This window comes from Melitaea cinxia, chromosome 18, assembly GCF_905220565.1.
Source record: "Melitaea cinxia chromosome 18, ilMelCinx1.1, whole genome shotgun sequence".
NCBI classification, from domain to species: Eukaryota; Metazoa; Arthropoda; class Insecta; order Lepidoptera; family Nymphalidae; genus Melitaea; species Melitaea cinxia.
In genome coordinates this window covers 5,105,825-5,128,894 of record NC_059411.1, presented here as the reverse complement: position 1 = coordinate 5,128,894, position 23,070 = coordinate 5,105,825, and the positions used below count along the sequence as shown (strand labels likewise).

General features: G+C 34.5%; 3 protein-coding genes across 3 annotated transcripts in view; all 3 read right to left on the bottom strand.

Moving 5' to 3' along the window:
* The window catches only part of LOC123662015 (autophagy-related protein 2 homolog A), a 48,380-nt gene extending 35,998 nt beyond the window's left edge, over positions 1 to 12,382 (bottom strand). The window contains exons 1-10 of the mRNA XM_045596910.1: positions 12,091 to 12,382; positions 11,331 to 11,499; positions 7,696 to 7,836; positions 7,336 to 7,438; positions 6,733 to 7,251; positions 6,296 to 6,441; positions 5,296 to 5,451; positions 3,721 to 3,806; positions 3,356 to 3,537; positions 445 to 623 (exon numbers count right to left, since the gene is read on the bottom strand). Coding sequence (XP_045452866.1) covers positions 445 to 623; positions 3,356 to 3,537; positions 3,721 to 3,806; positions 5,296 to 5,451; positions 6,296 to 6,441; positions 6,733 to 7,251; positions 7,336 to 7,438; positions 7,696 to 7,836; positions 11,331 to 11,499; positions 12,091 to 12,258 — 1,849 coding nt within the window. The 5' untranslated portion in view covers positions 12,259 to 12,382. The remainder of the gene's footprint in view (positions 1 to 444; positions 624 to 3,355; positions 3,538 to 3,720; positions 3,807 to 5,295; positions 5,452 to 6,295; positions 6,442 to 6,732; positions 7,252 to 7,335; positions 7,439 to 7,695; positions 7,837 to 11,330; positions 11,500 to 12,090) is intronic.
* A 671-nt stretch (positions 12,383 to 13,053) lies between these two features.
* Positions 13,054 to 14,377, bottom strand: LOC123662462. Its single transcript, XM_045597303.1, has 3 exons — positions 14,233 to 14,377; positions 13,618 to 13,701; positions 13,054 to 13,412 (listed from the first exon to the last, which is right to left on the bottom strand). The coding sequence occupies exons 1-3, from the start codon at positions 14,375 to 14,377 to the stop codon at positions 13,162 to 13,164; spliced, it is 480 nt and encodes a 159-aa protein (XP_045453259.1). The 3' UTR covers positions 13,054 to 13,161.
* Positions 14,378 to 16,425: 2,048 nt separating this feature from the next.
* LOC123662373 (carboxypeptidase B-like) lies at positions 16,426 to 18,483 on the bottom strand. Its single transcript, XM_045597219.1, has 6 exons — positions 18,416 to 18,483; positions 18,107 to 18,316; positions 17,929 to 18,025; positions 17,509 to 17,817; positions 17,024 to 17,294; positions 16,426 to 16,793 (listed from the first exon to the last, which is right to left on the bottom strand). Exons 1-6 carry the CDS (start codon positions 18,481 to 18,483, stop codon positions 16,483 to 16,485), a joined length of 1,266 nt encoding a protein of 421 aa, XP_045453175.1. The 3' UTR covers positions 16,426 to 16,482.
* Between the last annotated feature and the right edge of the window lie 4,587 nt (positions 18,484 to 23,070).

Below are 23,070 nucleotides of genomic sequence, written 5' to 3'. Positions count from 1 at the left end.
TTGCTTTTGTTTTCGTAAATTAATGAATTATTAAAATTATACATATGACGGCTTTAATTTTGAAACAACGTTAACATGATTGCCGGTTTTTACTTATTTAGTGCGAATTATTCGCTCGGGTATTGCTAGTTTTTGTCATACTACGGGAAAAACTGTATTAGTATAAGCAGGCAGGGGTTTTGGTCGGTAGTGCACCCCCAAGTGCTGAAGCCGACATACGGTCTAGGACTGCCTACCCGGGCATCTTGGATATAACCAGTAAATGGGTTCCCCTGCGATACCAAAAAAAAAGCAGGCGTGATTTTTAATACTATAATAAATTTAAATTAATTAATTTAATAATAAATTTTTTTAATACTATAATAATTTAATAATATAATAATAGTTTGTAATTAATTACATTATTTGATAAATATATAGTTAAAAAAAGTTAAGTTCATATACCTGGATGCTCGAACCATATGAGATCAAAATGCTGTGGTGTCGTGTCCTCGGGGTCTTCTCGTTGGTAGTAGAGGCACTCTCTTACTAGCATTCTCTTTACATCTGCCTCGAACATGGTCTTAATTCCGCGGGACGTTATCCTCTCACTTCCATCTAGATTCACTTCTGTTAGAAGTATTCTGTAAAAAAAATAATGATTAAAGACTAGATGCTATTAGCGAACTTTTGAAGTAACACTTCTTTTTTTTTATGTCCCTAGGTTGGCAAACAAGCGTACGGCTCACCTGATGGTAAGCGATTACCGTAGCTTATAGACACCTGCAACACCAGAAGCATCGCAAGCGAGTTGCCGACCCAATCCCCAATCCCCCCCACGAGTTCTGGTCACCTTACTCACCAACAGGAACACAATACTGCTTGAAAACAGTATTATTTTGCTGTGATCTTCCGTAAGGTCGAGGTACTACCCCAGTCGGGTTGCTTCATATTTTGAGCAGGAAATTCCTGCTTTTCCCCTACCTCGGTTAAAGTTCTTTACGCACGCTTGCCTTGGGGAGTGAGTTGGTGAGCATGACGAGAGGCGAATGGAAGTTGAGAGGGAGATATAAGTCAGACGGAGCTAAGTTTTACTTCAGTCGTGTGGCTTAAAGTACACTCGTTTTTTTCTTATAAAATATTTTTTTTTGTTGTGATAAAAGCAATTTTAGTTCCACCGCACTAGAAATTTTTGGAAATTAATAATGTTAATTTTTCCTATCTGTTTAGACAGGAAAACTTACCACAAATTAGTTGTTAGTTATGCTGTGTAAAAATGAAATTATAATCCGTTATTAGCAAATAAATGTTGTTTTAACATAACAAATATGTATTAAAATTTTATTCCAAGTACAATAACTTATTTAACACAACTTTTATTTTATTTTTTATTTTTAATTTGTGATATATTTGCGAATTTTCCTACAAACGTACGCTTTATCTGTAAACATTAAATTCCGGATTATAAACAGATTGAATGATTTCAAGTATTTTTTTTTATTCAAGTAGCGTATTCAAATTTTTTAAATAAATTAATTAATTCGTACTATTTATTTTTGCGTTATCCATACATTAGGGAATTCTAAACAATTTTTAATATCATATCAAAAATCGATCATACACATAGCGGGGATCGAATCTGTATCTCCGACTGAACGTGTCGGTGCCTTAGCCAATTGCATATTGTCATTGTCAATTAGCTTAATTGCTTACTGTCAATCTGTCAATCGCAGTTCCGTCTCTATCACAAGGGCATCACAGCCGAATATCGAGATAAACCGTTTTTTACCCTTAAACTCCCTACTCTCTTTCTTTTACAATGGGTTTCATCCTACTATAATTTTTTCACTTTTTACCATTTTCAAAGGTTTAAAAGCACTAATCTATAAGATAGCAGTATTTTTGCAGAATTGAAATTCTGTTTTTCCTGAACATACGATGTATATAATTATCAGAATGCAAGGGAATCATACATACATATAGGTACATACGTCAGAATTTAATTTAAAAAGATTTGAAACAAAGGCCCAACTGTTATCGTAAATTATAACATTTTGTAAATAATTAAACAACAGCGTCTAATTAGTGAGCTCTGGCTCACATCGTTAATCAATCGCAATAACCGCTCACATTCATGTTATAAATTCCGTTTGTTTGAGGGATCTTCGATTGGTTTGAGGTAGTTTGAATGTAATTTTTCTGAATAAATCTTATGAGATTTGTGAAAGTTAAATTACGTAGTTAGTTATAATTTACTATTATATAATTTCAATTTTGGAAAAAAGAAAACATTATATTTTGTAATGATACAAAACTAATTGCAATTATTTATAGAAAGCTGTTGTTATTTCTTCATTTCATCAATATGCAATTATAGTATCAATGCAGCTTGCGATGTTACAAAAAACAATATTATTAAACTTGAAGGAAATCTTTTATTGCCCCCGGAGAAACTTCCGTGGTTTTCGAGAAACTATCAGTAAGTAAATCCACATGTTATGATTATTTTCTTAATCTTCCAAACATAACATATGACCTAACATATTATTACTCACAGTAAAGCGAATGAAAGAAACTGCGTTGGATATTGATTAGATTATGAATTATATTTGTACGCAACTTTCTCTGTATTTTACCAAGTTCTGCTTATTATTCTAATTTAAATAATTTTCAATTTTATAACGAATATTTAATTACCATCAGCACTCCATAGCCCTATAGGGCAAGCTAATTTGCCAACTAAATTTATACTAATATAAAAATAATAGAAAATTGTGCTTAAGCATCTTACTCTTATGAAGTACAGAGATATAATTTATATATATATATTTTATACTCTATTTGTTAATCAGTTTATAGGCTATATAATTGTGTTTGCTCGCAAACGAAAAAAAACCGACTTCAATTACATCGACGAGTAATACAACGTAGATCGACGAATAAATAGTCAAGTAACTACGCGTTATCAAAGATTAATAAAAAGTAGTTATCAGATCTCGATAAAATTTATATGTGACCACATGATAAACATCAGCTTTCGATTAAAATAAAAATTATCAAAATCGGTACACCAGGTAAAAAGTTATTACGGATTTTCGAGAGTTTCCCTCGATTTCTCTAGGATCCCATCATCAGATCCTGGTTTCCTTATCATGGTACCAAACTAGGAATATAGGGAATATTCCAACAAAAAAATTATTATTAAAATCGCTCCACCCAGTCAAAAGTTCTGAAGTAACATACATAAAAAAAAGTACAGTCGAATTGAGAACCTTTTTTGGAAGTCGGTTAAAAACATCATCTTTTAGGCTTACAGTTCTGCAACATTTCAATCTAACAAATTAACGAGAGTGAATAGCCCCTAGCCAAGTATTACCTCAAGTGATCTCTCTCAGTCCCTTTGTCCAATGCTTCATTTATTGTTGTTATATCATTGCTTTCATCGATTTTACCTAACGTTTCAATGCGATTGAAAAACTCCGTTGAAATCTCTTGAAGTTTTAAAGCAGATGCTGTAGAAATATAAGGGGTTCCTATTGGCATTGGAACAACGATATTCTGGAAAAGAAACCCTTTTTTATTGATGTACATCGTAATTACAAATCATTTATAAAAAAAAAAAAATGCAGTCTTTTCATTACATTAATTGGGAAAAAATAGTATCTAGTACTATTAATTAAAATTGGAAAATCTTATCTACTAATAGATATTTTATGAAAAGCTTTTAAACTTTGTGTTTACCTTGTGAAGAAGAACGCAAGAAACCGATGCAATTTTGACGTTTATATGAGAAACTTCAGCTGTAGGATCGTCGTCTATGTTCGGCACTAAAGGATAGACGTAATATATGAATTAATTGATTGATTCCATATTATCTTAGATATAGACCAGTCTAACTATAACCTATTTTATTATTATAATGATTTGATTCAGTTTGTAGCATCCCCACTGCTGGGTATAGGCCTCTTTCTCCATGCAGAAGGGTCAGAACTTAATTCACCACGCTTCTATGAATGACGATCGCTATCAGGTGTAAATGATAACAATCAGGACCGACAGCTTATCGTGCTCTACGAGGCACGGTGGGGCGACCCACAAGGGCAGACATTTAAACCGGAAACAAATATTTCTACAAATATCCATCCCATGCGGTTTTTGACGCCTTCACGTTACACGCACAACTACAAAAGAGCGGTGTCACATATACATGAATTAATATAATTATCGGTTCAATCGTCGTTAATAATTTCTGAATATTTTTCGAAATTGTCAGAAACGCCGCTAGAAATGCACCAGTAGTAATATACACAATAAATTAAACAATAATGTGTAACTGTATGAATGAAAACGCTTCAGCCTTAATATCCCACTCCTGGGCATAGGCTTCGTTCTCCATGTAGAAGGATCAGAGCTTAATCCACCACGCTGCTCCAATGCGGGTTGGCGGATATATTTCCTACTATGAGTAAAGACCGCTATCAGGTGTACATGATAACAACCGGGACCGAAAGTTTAACGTGCACTCCGAGGCACGGTGGGGAGACCCACAAGGACTGCACAAACATCCAGACCACAGCAAACACCTGTGCTGGGACCGTTGCGCCAACGCGGCGTCGGTATGAATGAAACTTAATGAATATTCCTTGTTTTATCAAAATGTGAAAAGTAAATGCCACATTGCCCACTAATATTATAAATGCAAGTTTGTAATGATAGATGGATAGTTCTTTCAGGCAAAAATTATTGAACCGATTGTAATGAAACTTAGTACGTGAATAGGTAAAGATCTATTAGTAATTAATAACAGATAGCCTACTTTTTATTCCAACTTTCTTATAGGATTGGAAATTACGCTGGTGTAACCGTGAGGCACTGTGACACTGAGGAGGTGTACTGTGTGGGTACGGTACTAAAGAATATAGCCACCCCCTCTCTTCCCGTGGTTGTCGTAAGAGGCGACTAAGGGATAACACAGTTCCGCTACCACCTTGGAACTTAAAAAGCCGATCGGTGGCGGGATAACCAACCATCCAACTGCTAGTTTTAAAATACACAGGCCGAAGACGGGCAGCAGCGTCTTCCGTGCGACAAAGCCAGTCCTGCGGTCACCAACCCGCCTGCCCAGCGTGGTGACTATGTTATGGGCAAAACACATGAGTTCACGTTATTTTTGGCGTAAACTTGTGGAGGCCTATGTCCAGCAGTGGACTGTATAGGCTGTAATGATGATGAACCGTGAGGCACAGATATTATACTAAATAAATGTATATGAATTTTTTGAAATATAAATACTTAAATAACTTATACAATAACAACCTTTTTTGTTTTTTGTAACCTTCGGCTGATAAGATGGTATGTTGACACTGGATGTCACGCTTGTACTCATTGAGCTGACCGATGAGGTTAAACTTTTAGGCATATCGTCTTGTGACGTCATTGGGTGAAACTTATCCCCTTCATCGTCATTGTCCTCTGATAACCAACGAAATCAATTATGATTTTAGTACAATTTGAGGACAACAGAGCTTTAGTAAAAATAACGTTACTTTTAAAGAATTTGTTTTTAATGAAGACGTATGTAGACGCAATAATGTCGAATAAAAACAATAGTATTGAGATACAGCATAGCAAAATATATCCGACACAAAGTTCGGAGTAGCCCGCCTGGGGAAGTACCGAAACTTTACAGAAAATCACCGCTAAATAACACTGTTCTCAAGAAGTGTTGTGTTCCCGTGGTAAGGTAGCCAGAGCTCCCTGGGAGGGTCGACAGTAGGGTTGGTACCCGCTTACTATCATGTGGGCTATACGCTCGTTTTCCGATCTAGTTGTACTAACCAAAAAAAAGCAATGACAAAATATAATTTGTATCAAAATCTAACTCACACTCAAAGACACTTGACTTACCGGACATATCTAATAAATTCGAATTTAGTTATAAAACCTACGAAAAAGTGATTATAATGTAATGTGTCTGTTACTGTCTGTTTATTATGGAAAAAAAAATACGAAACCTAAACTAAAATACTGCTTATTTTATAAGGATATAATATAATAAAAAAGTCTATAATTTATTTTCAAACTTTTACAGTCACTATTATCATTTTTACGTCTTTAGACTTCCAGCGATTGTCATACTGACACCAAGAAACACTGACTATGGCGTCTACAACGTCATCGAAATATCGACATATATTTAGAAATGACAATAGCGATCCAGTCCCGTATAAATTAAAAATTATGATAATGTATTTTACTTGCAAGTTATACATAATATAAAATTTAAAACAAATAAAAACTCTAATTAACAACATACCGAAACTCGGTCCAGACCAGCCGAACGGACCTGGAGGTGCTGAGTGTTGTTTGTTGAAGTTGCTCAGTAGTTGGGCTTCGATAAAGTGAAAGTCTTTAGACTTCATTTGTTTACATTGCGTGTTAGAATATCGTATTGGTAAATTGCTGTAACAAAAAAAAAAAAACGCCTTACACTTAATGTCGGGGGCCGGTAACATAGATAATAGACACAAACGCCCAGACTACGGCATCATGTCCAAGATAAATGTTTGCCATTCGGATTGAACCCGAGACCATTAGCGCAACAGTCAGTGCTATAACCGTTGTACCAACGCATCGTTCATTAATATTACTCAATAAATTACAGATAAAATTAGTGTAATTTTACTTGAAACGATTATTTTTGAATGGTAGGAAATTCACTGTTACATCAGAATAAGTTTACTTCAATTTTACCTTGTATCCTCCGAATTTGGTTGACTTAAAATATCAAAAAGTTCTAATAATGAATTCAATTGATCAGGTGTAATAAGTAAGATCAGCGATGCCAGAGAGATCTTAATGTTTATCTTCGCCCCTTCAACTTCCTCTAGATGTTTTATGCTTATATATATTTCTTGCTCACCCAAAATTTTCGCCAAGACTATTGGGTCAGTTTGGGCCACTTTCTCATCGGGTGTGGATGCTCTAGGAGCATCGCTTAGTTTTTCACCACTACTTGCTTCATAGAAAATATCAGAAATTGTACTTTGATAATTCTGGGAGGATACTGACTTGTCCATTTTATAACAAGGAGCATTACGTAATTTTGTTAAAAACTCGTGAATGTAGAATGTGACACCTTTTACTCGGAGTTTTTTTTTTAAGTAAGTTACATTTGTATAGGTCTTCGTTGATTCGTTTGTCGCTTCGGGAGTTTTTTCACTAGCAGAACTGTTTTCATTAATGACTTCAGTCTCGTCGTAATAATCAATGCTGCAATAGGTGATATTTAGATGATTAGATTTCAGAACATTGTGAATATGCCGAAACTAAATGAAATCACACGAATATACTTACTTCTTTAGTAGTATTTCTAGTGCGATTCCCCTTTCACTAGTTTTTGAAACATGCTCCAATCTCACCTTCGTGTTAGTGAATTTAATTTTAATTCGGCTTAAAACTGTAATTATTACACATACACTATTATTGTTACTTATTTACACAAAAAAAAACTACAATTTTTTTAAAAATGTTTTGAATCCAGTTTGGATATCCAGTTTTGCACAACAATATTAAAATGAAATTTGAAAGGTGGAAACTTATCTGTATTTAAAAATTACTTATACTTATTAGATTGGTTTAATTTATTTTTAGACAACGTATTTTTTTTACAATCTTTACTTCGTTTCTTTCTTGTTTTCTTGTTTCTTTACTTACTTGAATCTATGGCATGCGCGAACATTTCAATGCCTTCTAAGGGATTAGCATTTTGGGGGCTCGTCTCTTCTTGTAAACATTCAGCTGCTAACTGCATAGACGACGACATCGAAGACCACATCGAGTCCAGCATAGATGCCACTACAGTAACATATTATATTGTTTTACATTTTGGTAGCTATTTCTATACAAATAAATAAAATTGGAGTTTCTGTTTGTAATATTAAAATATTAACCGCTTTTTACTAAATGCATATGGATGTATACACGGTACATATACCAAAAACACATTTTTTTACAATTTTTGTCTGTCTGTCTGTTTGTTCCGGCTAATCTCTGAAACAGACCGATTATGACGGGACTTTCAGATAGCTGGTGTGATAAGGAGTAACTTAGGCTACTTTTATTTTAGAAATTTATTTATTTTAAGCTTTGCGAACTGAAAAATAACTTTTTGTCGCGGAAGAAGTTGCGGGCACAGCTAGTTATTCATTAAATACCTGCACTTCGGTAGCCCTTTAATAAGTGATAGTGTATTTGGAATAATGTTATATATAAAAATAAGCTATAATTTTTGAAAGAATTATTAAATTCGATTTTATGTACTTTTTTATTCAATTGTATAATAAATAAAAATATAAGTTAGCAAGCTCTTTGTTTCACTACACTATCCACCACAGCACTCCAATGCTTATCATTTATAAATAAAACCATATTTTGAAGTGCAAAATATGGAACAAAAATAGACCACATGTTGATGACATGATGCATGACATTTAAAAAAATCCAACAGATTTCTTCAAAGAGATTCTTTGATATCTTTGAAAATCTGAACATTTTTTGTTTTTTCTAATATGTAGTTAGTACAACATATCTAATATAATAATGTATAAGGTTTTTATTTCAAGGTAGGAGCGAGAACTTTTTTGAATGGGTTTTGAATAATTTACATACCTATACGTATATGTTGACGGTCTTAGACACTTAAAAGTTTTGTCACATAATAGAAAAGATTATACTCCGGAATGAGTTTCAAATGGAAGTATTGCGTGAGTGCAGAATGTAAAAACCTCGGTTCATAAAAGTAACATACGTAAGAGATAGCAGAGCAAATCTTGTCTGATCGTAAGAGTAAGCCGGGTATTGGCCGGGTAGGGCTACTACAGTTGACGCTATTATAATAATGAATTAGAAAAAAAAAATGAGCTTAGAATAATATCGCGTATTTTGTTGAGGTAGGACAAAGCAGGAAATGTTTGGTTCACAATCTGGACCCGCTCGAATGGGAAAGTATCGCAACCTTACAGGAGACCACCGCCAAATAATACTGCTCTCACGCAGTGTTGTGTTTCTGTGGTGAATAAAGTAGCCGAAGCTTCTGGACAGGGTCAGGGGTAGCGTCTGCAATGCGTATGCGATGCTTCTGGCGTTGGAGGCGTAGATGTTATGGTAACCACTTACCACCTGGTGGGCTGTACGCTTATTTACCGCTCTAGTAGGATAAAAATATATTTTGAAGACTTTGAAAAAGTGTTTGACCAATCACCAAGAATGACAATGTGACTATTCAATTCATCTCTGATTCTGGTATTTTGGTTCACCTGCTATAAGCGAACATCGGTTTAACCGCGTCAGCCCCACAATACTACGCGCGATCACGTGCGGAGTGTAGAGCAGCCCTCCACGACGACTACCCTACTATGTAGAAACGGACTCCCCTGGAGTTCTATGTAAGTGTATGTAACTGTTTTATGTAATTTGTATACCTCATACGAATATAACAATAAGCATGATGGCTAGATTGCAACACGACAACGCTGTAACGGATTAAATTGGAGTAACCTCTAGAGTGAAACAAAACTGTGTGAATATACAAAGCCTCTTCATTATCTATTTAGCTGCAGTAAAGTTTTTTTTTTATTCAAGTAGGCTTCAAAAGCCCTCTTAAACATGAGTATTAAGAGACTCCTTTGTTGGCTCCAACGGTTAAATTTCTCTAAATGCGAAAAAAGAACGTGTTTAATTTATAACGGCTTATAGGTAAAGTGATCGAAATACCAATCTTGGACGTAAATTGTTGGTGATGTGCCTTTGTTGGCCTTTGATACTCGCAATTTTTTTTTAAATTTACCTGCATCAATCTTACATCGCTGCAGATCGGCACACTACAAAGATGTGGGTAGTGTCGTTCTAAAGGAAGTACTTTATTTATACATTCGTGTTGATAACCATATGAATTTGAAATCTCAAACAAATTAAAACTGTACAGTAAGATCCTTTAGTATCTAGTCATATTTTTCTCGTTCTCCTTTAAACCATTGATACGCGTCACAAACTCGGAGATATGAAAGCCTACTACGAGACGAGCACAGAGTGCAGGCTTGGACGGTGGGGACACTTTGTACGTATGGATGACATCCAGATGCTTAAATATATTTTCTATGAATAATTAAAGAAGGGAAAGCTCGGGGTGAAAAAATCTGCCACACAGGGCTGTGATATGCAACATTGCCATTGAAATTTGAGAGTGTAGACTCAGCAAAAACTTAAATAACGTAGCACAATAAGTAAGGCATTTATTATGTTTAAGGTCGGTAGCTTTCGGGTTGCCAATCGTGTAATAGAACTTTCAAATTAAAATCTGGTTTTAAGAATCATCTACGCTCATATTGCGGAAGATTAGCTTCACGGGTTTGCCATTGACGAATACGTTACGGAGGACATTAATATTGAAATTTCATATTTAAATTTTTTAGTCAATAACAAATTAGAGTTCATATAAATCGAGGTTCTTAAACTATTCAATGAACAATGGATATACACGAAAATCAAAGTAAGTGAGACTTGGGACCATTTTTGACCCCTTCTCGGGATTTCTTTTTAAATCACGTATTATACATAGTTATTTTATCATAACATGTATTATTTATCCAGATCGACATAATAATAAAAAATAATTAAGCGTTAAATTTTGAACCGATTTCGACGATACGAAAATGGGCACGTGATCGACGGCATGTGGCGACGAGGGTCCCTTAGTGTAATTTTTTTTTTCACATTTCCTACGTATTGCAAACGAAAGTAGCCCTTGTGCTAGTTCACATTGGTGATAGAGAAGCTACATTTTTGTTTATTCATTTAAAAAAAAATTGCAAACGAAAAATGGTCTTTGTGTTAATTCACACTGACTACAGAGAAGCTACACTACTCCTTTGTCCTGTCAGCTATTGGAACCATTTAATATATTTCATAACACTTATTGGGAATTTACTTAGAACATATGTTTTATTTTTTGTATCATTAATAAAGGACAGAATATCTTTTTTATGTAAATTTCAAACAAAAATCTTATGGTAAGCACTGTTTGTAGCATTTACTGTATCTAAATCACCTAATTTTCAAAAGACATTTGTAATTAGTTAACTCATTAAATAATATAAATAATAATAATAATAGTATTGCTTTAAAGTACAATTGTTTTTATATTTAGAAATATTAATATCAACATGGTGGGTTCGAGACTCAAACAATTGAGCATTTACTCTTATTTATAGTACAAAAAATGTGGCTATAATGTCCTCATAGTAATAAACTTATAGTCAAATTCTCTAATAAATGAATAAATAATAAATTACCTGGTTCAGCTCGTACTTTCGGCTGCACTGATAGTGTGAGGCCATTGATTTCCACGACAGAGTCATCTTTAAATATCGTCGACCAGGGGATGGTCACAGTTATTTCTTTTACATGCCCATCTATTATCTCAAATGGCCAATTCATCGAATCTCCGAGCTCATTGAGAGCCTAAAAATATAGATAACCAAGTTTAGAAACATTATTCTAAATTTAGAATAACTGTTGTAAGTTTGCCCGTGATTATTTGTTGGAGATGGTTGATAGTCATATAAATACGATAACAAACATTTAAATTACTTCATAATTAAGATAAACTAATTAATGATTATTATCACTAATGATTTAGAAATGAAACAAATATGAATGATAGCTTATAATATACACATCATTATTTTTAACAAAAACATATAAAGACGAACTCGATACATTTGTATTAAAAAATAAATTATTTATAAGTGTGGATCGTTTACTCAATTAATAGATTATTAATGAGGTAGTTGTAAATTTTCCTATTATGAATTTCAAAGGTAGAAACAATCGAAGGTAAACAATCAAATATATTCGGTGAGACACATAGAAAAACAAAACACTAAGGCTCCTTTGTTTGATTCGTAGGATAGCACGTGCTACTCTGTATAAAATTTAAACGCACTACTTATTGGCAAGGACGAATACGATTCAAAACGCAAAAACAATAATCAGCAATATCGTTTAAAACGAAGTTTTTTACTTTAATTTATTAAATATTAAAATTAATACCTCACAATCAAGGCTAACATCCAAAACGGTACCAGTTCCATTGTACAAATCGACGTTCAGCTGTTCTAATGTAAGTTTTTCTTCCAGAAAATTGCCAAGGTAACGCTGTAATAAATATCTACAGGCTCTTTTTTTAATGCCCTCAGACCAAGGTGTATACCAAGACATTTGTTAAAACTTTTATTTGTTGATTACACTACGAATTTTTAGTGACTAGTGCGATTTGCGTCTGATTAGTTATAGCACGTAGACGTAAATAAACACAACGTTCCGTTTCACTCTGGCGTCCTTTCAAAACAAAAGAACTATGTTGCCAGCAGTTTAATTGGCTCCCCATCAGATTCAACTTTAAAGTCTTTAAAAGCACCAGAAAACTACAAAAAAAGCGGTCACCCATCCAAGTACTGACCACGCTCAACCTTGCTTAACTTCGGTGATCGGATGAGAACCGGTGTATTTAAGGCGCTATGGACGCTTAAAATTCGTGACGCGACGACGCGTTTTGATCGGTAAAAATTTTACTCCTCATGCACCTAAAGAAGTTTCAGTTTAATACCTAAAAGACAAAGAAATTCTACGGGGAGTCAAAACCACCTGTTTTAGTAGAAATTTTTTAAACCTGGCAGCACTGAAACATAGATTAGTGATACAGAGTATACAAATATACCTCCCTACACCTGGCGGCTGAAATTTATTTTTACTATTTCGTTATAAACAAATCGTTTGTCCGTTGTATGTTTTTATCTGTTTGTTTGTTGAAATTTTTTGTTCGATTGATGTTTAATTTAAAAAAAAAAAAAATTAATTTAGTTTTATAAGTTTGCGCAACTCCGCAGGGATTTTGTTCGGTATTGCACCCCCAAATGCTGAAGCCGACATACGGTTTAGGACTGCCTACCCGGGCATCCAGGATATCATCAGTAAATGGGTTCCACTGCGATACCAAAAAAAAAATAATTTTTAACAACACTAATGTTTATTTACTTCATATATTATTTTATACACCTAGATATATAATAAAAATGCATTGTAAGATATACAATGCGGAATGCATGCAAGTTTTGTATCTCTTTAAGAATTTGATTTCATCCTCTTACTATAAAAAGGTAACTTAGCAACAAATTGGTCCCCATTAGAAATAACTTTGCTCATTATTTGATTGCATGTATATATTGTCAAACTATAAAATGCGAGACCCATGTTATTTGCTAAAAATATTGTGCCTGTAAACTCTGGAAACCCAACTCCTGAGTCAGAAAATCCTGAACAATCTGTGTCATTAATAATTAATTTCACTTCCACGCTTGACACAGTGTATTCACCTGGAAAATAATAAACTTTTAAAATAGTGTCCAAAAATAGGAATATTGTAAACATATAGGTAGGTAACTTTATTTATTCTGGGAAACACTAAAAATATCGTATGAGGCTTTAACTTATTTATTAATTTAATAGGTACATTGAACATTTTATTATAAATGTTAAAATATATTTATTTAATATTATACAAAACGAATGTTTACTTACGTATTTCACTTTTATAATATATGTCCATGATTCTATTCATACGGGCGATTGGCCACACCTTATTTTCGAAAAACAAGATATTTTCTGAAATTAAAAAAAAAACTCATGTCAAATGTGTACTGTAATAAAATTACTTACCAAGTAAACAACCATTACTGAACTAAACAATTCAATATAATAATATTTCTATTGAAAAATAAATTGAAAAATAATGTTGTGTGGTTATGGCAGTAAAGAATATAGCCACCCCCTCTCTTGCCGTGGGTGTCGTAATAGGCGACTAAGGGATAACCCAGTTCCACTAAGACCTTGGATCTGTTAAAGTTGACCGATGGCTTGATAACCATCCAACTTTCGGTTTTGAATTACACAGGTCGAAGACGGGCAGCAGCGTCTTCGGTGCGATAAAGCCAGCCTTGCGGTGACCAAACCGCATACCCAGCGTGGTCACTATGGGCAAAACACATGATTTCACATTGTTTTTGGCGCGAACTTGGGGATGCCTATGTCCAGCAAAGGTCTGCGATAGGCCGTTGTGAAGTGATTGAAAAACAAAAAGTTGATAAGTTAACAAACAACAATAAACGCGAGTACGTATTTATTATGATCAACTACCTTGACAAGTTCCTAGTTTTAAAGATATTTTATAATAAGGTAATCCAATCGCTTCAATGGTTCGAATAAATTTTACTTGTAATGAATATTTAAATAGAGATGTGCAAATTATGAAAGAAATAGTTACTGTACGCAAAGTTAACATGGTCAAATAATTACAATGATGAATTGAATGGACGTAGAGGCTGAACTAAGTATGTAGGTACTTGTTTTTATTGAACCATTGTTTTGGAAAGTTCATTGTGTCGATAATTTCCTATTGTCTGTCTAATATTTCTAAAATCAATATAAATATTAGTATAGAACGATAGATCAATTTCACAAAACAAATCATATTTCATGTATTGTCATCTTTTACACGTTGTATTGCCATAGAATAACAGTAACTATATATTATATATTATAGTTAACATAGCTATAATAGTGACGTATAATGTACCTAGGTCAGTAATACGCTTTCTAGTCAAAATTAAAACCGTAAATCTTTTTATTCAAATAGGCTTTAAGGCCATTTTCGATTCGTCATTACATAATTTTAAAATGGTACAGGCCCTCGTTTCCCCATGTAGGATGATGTAGGATCATATTAATGTTTAAAAAAGTTACTAAGGCTGAAAAAACTTATCACTGATTCGGAATGTTAATACTATAGAGAAATACAGGCAAGAGACTCTGCAGTTGCTCCAAAAATGTGTTTTAGTTTTTATTATAAAAGTAATAGTAGGGAAGTTATTTTTGTAAGTATACGCTTCAGTCTGTAATACTGGATCTACTGGATCCACCACGCTGCTCAAATGCGGGTTGGCGGATATATTCCCTACTATGAGTAATGATTGCTATCAGGTGTAAATGATAACAACCGGACCGACGGCTTTACGTGCTCTTCGAGGCACGGTGGGGAGACCCACAAGGTCAGACATCCATAACCGGATAGAAATATTTGTTTAAACAAATACAAATATCCATCTCGAGCGAGATTCGAACCCGTAAACGTCGGTGTTTTAGGCGACTACTTGCCACTACACTACAGCGGTTGTTATAGCAAAAGAAACCAATCACTAAAATTATGAAAATATTTTTAATAATTAAACGTATACACGAAGTTTTGAAATAATGTTACAATATACCATAAATAGCTAATAAAAAGATATAAACGGAGAAAAAATACTTATTTTTGCGAAGAAATAATATCAACATGTGCAAACTTGAGAGTCCAAAAATCAAACAATCAAGTTTCTACATCACACGGCCGAACGGATGCGACTGGCGTCTCACACAGGTTTTTATATGTTTCTAGATGGACCCCTTACAAGAATGCCCATTTTACACACCTATGTCGTTTTGTACGCCTTTATTCTACATACAAAAAAAAATTAGTAAATAATTATTCTAGGCGTAACAAACAATTAGGTACATGCAGATACATAATGGTTAACAGGAATAAAATAAGCTTCTAAGCTGATATGTACTTACGGCAGTGAAGAATATAGTCACCCCCTCTCGTCGCGTGGGTTCGTAAGAGGCGACTAAGGGATAACGCAGTTCCACTACCACCTTAGAACTTAAAAAGCCGACAGATGACAGGATAACCATCCAACTGCTGGTTTTGAAATACACAGGCCGTAGACGGGCAGCAGCGTCTTCAGAGCGATAAAGCCAGCCCTGCGGTCACCAACCCGCCTGCCCAGCGTGGTGACTACGGGCAACACACATGAGTTCACGCCATTTTTGACGCGGGCTTGTGGAGGCCTATGTCCAGTAGTGGACTACGATAGGCTGATGTGAAGACTTCTAAGCGCTAGGCTAAGGACGAAATACAAAGAAATCTGAAGAAGTTTACGGGAATTATGATCTTGCTGTTTAAATCTTCCTTTTAGATATTTAATATCTATCTATCTATCTTGTTTTCTACAAAATTGCATTCCAATGTATTTATAACAATATTATGTATAGGCATCCAGAGAAATATCAATTACTTTGACGAAAACTAAAACAAACACAAGACTGAATGATAAATCTATGGGGTGGAGGGGTATTCAAAATATATGTCGGTATAATAAAATCGAAGTGATTGTAATATGCATGTCATAATAACTGGCTAATAAATATGAAAAAAGTACCTATCTAGTTTTTACTATCCGCTTAATAAGTTCTTATACGAAAAAAATAAATAAATAAAATAAAACATTAATATTAACTTTATGGAAATTCTTTATTTTTATTTATACATAGATGATATAAAATAGCTTATTAATAGTGGTAATTACTCTTAACGTATCGAGCGCCTTCTGCAAGACCCGCCCATGATTCGGTGATAATCTGCTTGATGTAAGTTGGTGGCACAAGAAAACCATAACTGTAACCAGGCAGCTCCATTGTGTAGGTAAGAGGAATTCCGACGCTGCGAGTCCAGTCGCGAGAAGTACCAGAACTGAAGTATAATATTTGTGCGGCGTTGCCTACTGTATATGGTGTATCTTCTTCTAACTTGAGTCGGTCAATAACTGTTGCCATTCTGACACCGACGAGGTGAAGGGCTAAACCGTTTGCCGGAAGAGTAGCTGTTAAATAAATTAAAAATAAATTGTATATCTATCTCTATAGAAACAAGAAGAGAGAGAGAACAAAGAACATCTCTATGTTCTTTACTTTAAAAAAAATACTTAACCGATAATGGAATTTGAAGCTACAATAACTAGTTGAATAAATAAATGGTAAATATTTTAACTATATACAACTGTATCAAAATATTTCAATAGAAATGTTCGAAATTATAGATTTAAATACACACCGTTGTTTCCCCATGCATATAAGAACATATTTCCAAAACTATGAAGAGAAATGTAGAGAGCTGTGCGTTGCAAGTTTTCTAAAACAGCGTCTCTTATTACACGGATTTCCGGTTCGGAGAAAGCTGAGGATCCTTCATAGATAATAGAGCAAGGATTAGCAGCGTCAGGCCTGCTACCCCAAGCAAAGTCGAAATTACGGTTGCCATCTACTCCAGGACATTCGTCGGCACCCACATGAGACTTTGATCGAGTTTTACGCCAAAGACGGTCCTACGGTAAAAACTCTTCATTATTATGAAATGATAACAATAACCTTAAGAATTTTATAATAATTGTACATATAGTATGTACAATTATTATAAAATTCTTCCACATTACTGTTCTTTATAACATACGTATTTCATTATTAAGTTATAACAGGATAATGAATCACGTACGTAATAAGCAATTCTGACAATCTTTAAAGGCTATCAGCTATCTTTACCTCATTAATGGAATATTCGTAACCATCAGGGTTGGCCATAGGAATAATGACCCAGTCAATTTCATCTAGAAGTTCCTTATCGGCGCCAGTAACTAGTTGTTCTATTAGGTACAGGGCCACTGGTGATGTAACCCATTCCCGGGCATGCACTGCAGCGTCGATTACTATGACGGGTTTGCGCAAATTTTCAAAGTTGCTTGTGGAGATCTTTACATATTTGATTTGACGACCTTCGTAACTGAGACCAGCATTGATAACTGTAACTATATGGGGATATTTTTCGCCGATTTCGTCAATGTATTTAAATATCTAAAATTAACATTGAAATGATAAATATTTACATAATTATATTTTAATGTATACTAATATTTATATATTAGTAATTGTAATATATGTTAAATATTAAACGTAGCATCATACCCTTTCGGAGTTGTAATATGCATCCCAAGTGATTGTACTGTTACTATCAGCTTCTTCGCTTGCTTGGACCAATTGTGATTCTTCAGCACGAAGAATACTTAAAGGAATTATAAAATTAAAATTTGTATAATAGGTATTTGTAATAATTTTATACGACTCTATTTACGTTAATACTTACTTTGCCAGATTATCAGAGACCAACTTGTATTCTAAGCCGTTGTTTAAGAAATATGGCAGCCATTGTGCTTTTTCTGCTGGAGATAGCCTAATCAATACTTCCAGTTGCTTTGTAGATGATATAGCAGCAGGAGTTGCCGACAAAAAGTCCAACTTATCTTGTAGGTAACCAATTATGGGCGTAGCCCCCCATACTCGATATAGGTGGTGGCTTTAAAGAATTATTTAAATTAGTTATGTTACGGAAAATAATTTTTCCTTACTTTTGACATGTTAATAACAAATAAGAAATTACAATACTGATATTTACCCTTCATATTGTTCATGGCGGGCGTGAACTACGCCGAGCAGAAGTAGACATGCGAGCAAGCGAGCCATTTTCCAAACTAAGCTGTTATTTCATGACACGGGTTTTTAGCTTCTGCTATAGTTAATCCAGTTTCGAATTATCGAACCATATCGTAATCTTAATAATTCTAAGATTAGCCGAACGATATAATTTATGATATGAAGAATTTAAAATTATTATTGGAATAGTGACATTTCAGTTAAATAATATTTATTGTTAAGATGATTAGATACATATTTTAATATTTGACTCATACATACATGTATGTAGGTATATATGTGTTTGTATCGTGTAGTATTACATTTTTAATCGATTTCCTAATAAGGAGGCGGTTTTGAATTCGATTGCATTTTTTATGTATGTTACCTCAGAAGTTTTGACTGGATGAACTGATTTTGATGGTTTTTTTAAATCCAAAAATGGTACGTGTCATGTGGTCCCATTACAATTTTATTGAGATCTAACCAGAACTTTTCGAGTTATATCTAATAATTTGTACCTATTTAGGTACTTGACTATTTTTTCGTCGACCTACGTTTTATTATACCGCATAACTTTTTACTGGGTATACCGATTTTGATGATTCCATGTTAGTGTCATTCAAATTAATTGATTGAGATCTGATGACTACTTTTTGAGTAACCTTTGATTAAGCGTATTTACTTGACTACGAGGTACTTAATCGCAAGCTAAGTAACGGGTAGGTATATCTGTAACTTCGTTCGCTTCGGGCAATGGAGAGACCCACACTGAGAGACTCCTGGATCGGAAACAAAGGTACACACTAGTAACCTAATCATTGATATAATCAAGCCCGAACGGGAATCGCCGACCGCCGGTGTTTAGTTTCTTACACTTTAATCATTTGCTGTCATCATCATCATCAGGTTTAATAATTTTTATCATTGCTTATTTTTTTTTAATTTTTTTTTTAGTAGTTTGGATCGAGAACTTGTTGTTTCAACACAGATTTGGTACGGTACAGTGGAGCGTGTGCTTTGGACTTTATTTATTTATTGATCCACAAACGTTTGTTTATTTATGTATGTATGTATGTATGTATGTATATGTTTAATTATTTGAATATTATTTATTATAAATTTGTTGTAACTTGTACACCTATGCTGACGCTAGACCGTTTCCTTTGCCCTAAGGTTGCCTGGAAGAGATCGCTTTTTAGCGATAAGGCCGCCCTTTGTAACCTAATTAATACATTGTTAATATTTTTTTTTCTTTGCTATGTATTATTTCTGTTTTTCGTGTCTCTCTGTTATTATTATTATTATTATTACATACTAAACAGAACTTAATGGCAATGGCATGTAATAAAAACTTACAGACAGATACATCATGCTTAAAAGGGATATAATAAAACTTCTAAGCACGAGCCGAAGCAAAAACAAAAAAAAAAAAAAAATTGGATAAAATTTTAAAAACATAAATACCTACTTTTTTAAGATAATCGGAGTTTGGTAACAGTAATCGAATCTTGTTGTAATTTGGCACCATCCCGCCTGCCCAGCGCGGTGACTATGTACAATACACGTGAGTTCACGCCATTTTTGGCGCGAACTTGTGGAAGTCTATGTCTAGCAGTGAACTGCGATAAGCTGAAGTGATGATGATGATGAATCTTGTTGGTAGCGATCGTAGGTATAAGTACTCCGCTTCAGTCTGTAATATCCCACTGCTGGGCCTCTTTCCACATGTCGGAGAAGGATCAGAGCTTAATCCACTCTGCTCCTATGCGGGTTGGCGGATCTTTTTGGTAGAATCTGCATTTATATCAAGTAGGTCAGTTTGATCCAAACACTGTTTTCAGGGGTGGTGGATAGAAGAGAGTTATATATTAGGACTAGACCTCATTGGGGTACGTATATTAAATTTATTTAATAGCTGAGGGTAATTAGTTTAACTGGTGTAATTTTAGAAACAAAAAATAGGTCTAAGAGTTTTCTACGTTCGTCTAAGGAAATATTTCAGAAGTGTACTAATTGTTTACTATATTCTTTTTTTAAATCACGTTTAAAAATAATAGATACCGTGAGATTTTTTTTCATTCGTTATAAATGTTGAGAATGAATCGCATAGTCGCCTCCATACCGCTGAACAATATTCTAAGACGCTCTGCACAAGGGAGTTTAACAACAGCATCTAAATCATGTTATCATGGAACCCAAAGAGTATAATAATAAAATACGGAGATGGAACCCTTTAATATTTCTTAATACAAAGCCTAGCACATTTGAAGCACGATTATTTGGACATTAGATTTTCAATTATGTATACATATATATATATAGCGCTGTGAGCTACAGCACTAAAGAATTTAGCCACCCCATCTCTTCCCGTGGGTGTCGTAAGAGGTGACTAAGGGATAACAAGGTTCCACAACCACCTTGGAACTTAAGAAGCCGACCGATGGCGAGATAACCATCCAACTGTTGGCTTTGAAATACACAGGCCGAAGACGGGCAGCAGCGTCTTCGGTGCGACAAAGCCAGTACTGCGGTCACCAACCCGCCTGCCCAGCGTGGTGACTATGGGCAAAACACATGAGTTCACGTTATTTTTGGCGTAAACTTGTGGAGGCCTATGTCCAGCAGTGGACTGTATAGGCTGTAATGATGAATGATGATATATATATATATATATATATATATATATATATATATATATATATATATATATATATAACATAGTAATTATTTACGCATATGGTGTTTCTTAACTTTCTGTAAGTCCGTTTGCCAATTGACAAAGGCTTCCTTCAACCTATTCCATTCTAATTTCTCTCTGGCCACCCTACTCCATGTTATGCCTGCAACCTATCTGATCTATCATCGTCCCACCTTTTTTGTTGTCTACCTCTTTTTCTTTTACCTTTACTTGGGTACTATTGTGTAACTATTTTGCTCTACTTGTCCTTCCTCTAATCATGTGTGCACCTAATTATTTTATATAAATAGGTGTATATACTAATCTATAATATCTATATCTATAATCTATAATAATATATATAAAAGCGAAAGGTCACTCACTCATCACGAAATCTCCGAAACTATAACACCTACAAGCTTGAAATTTGGCAAGTAGGCTCCTTATAGGACGTAGACATCCGCTAAGAACGGATTTTACGAAACTCGACCCCTAAGGGGGTAAAACGGGGGTTGGAAGTTTGTATGAAAGTTCTATGTTTTTGAAGTAAGAGACTTGAAATTTAAAATGTATGCTCTATAAATGGTGAAAAGGTGTCCAAATAGTGTATCTTTAGAAATCAACTCCTTTTTGGGGTTAAAACGGGGGATCATAGGTTGACTCACTGATCACGAAATCTCCGAAACTATAACACCTACAAACTTGAATTTTGGCAGGTAAGCTCCTTATAGGACGTAGACATCCGCTAAGAACATATTTTAAGAAATTCGACCCCTAAGAGGGTAAAACGGGGGTTGGAAGTTTGTATGAAAGTCCTATTTTTTTTAAGTAAGAGACTTGAAATTTAAAATATATGCTCTATAGATGATGAGAAGGTATCCAAATAACGTATCTTTAGAAATCAACTTCCTTTTGGGGTTAAAACGGGGTATGTTAGGTTGACTTACTCATCACAAAATCTCCGAAACTATAACATCTACAAACTTGAAATTTGGCACGTAGACTTTTTATAGGACGTAGACATCCCCTTTAGAATGAATTTTACGAAACTCGACCCCTAAGGGGGTAAAACGGGGGTTGGAAGTTTGTATGAAAGTCCCATGTTTTTGAAGTAAGAGACTTGAAATTTAAAATGTATGCTCTATAGGTGATGAAAAGGTACCCAAATAATGTTTCTTAGAAATCAACTCCCTTTTGGGGTTAAAACGGGGGATGTTACGTTGACCCACTCATCACGAAATCTCCGAAACTATAACAGCTACAAATTTGACATTTGGCAGGTAGGTTCCATATAAAGCGTAGTCATATGCTAAGAACTGATTTAACGTAACTCGACCCTTAAAGGGGTAAAACGGGGGTTGGAACTTTGTATGAAAGTCCTATGTTTTTGAAGTAAGAGATTTGAAATTTAAAATGTATGTATAGATAGTAAAAAGGTATCCAAATAATGTATCTTTAGAAATCAACTCCTTTTTGGGGTTAAAACGGGGGATGGTAGGTTGACTCACTCATCACGAAATCTCCGAAACTATAACAGTTATAAACTAAAAATTTGTCAGGTAGGTTTCTTATAAGGCGTAGACATCTGCTAAGAACTAATTTTACGAAACTCGACCCTTAAAAGGGTAAAACGGGGCTTGGGAGTTTATATAAAAGTCGTATGTTTTTGAAGTAAGAGACTTGAAATTTAAAATGTATGCTCTATACATGGTGAGAAGGTGTTCAAATAATGCATTGTAATCTATATATATAAAAGAGAAAGATCACTGACTCACTCATCACGAGAACTCAAAAACTGCTGGATGGTCCATTCATCCAGGATGGACAAAGATGAAATTTGGCAGGGAGGTAGATTATAATTAATAGACGTCCGCTAAGAACGGATTTTGCGATATTCCACCGCTAAGGGGGTTTAATTGGGGTTGATAGTTTGTATGAAACTTATACAGCAGGGTCGG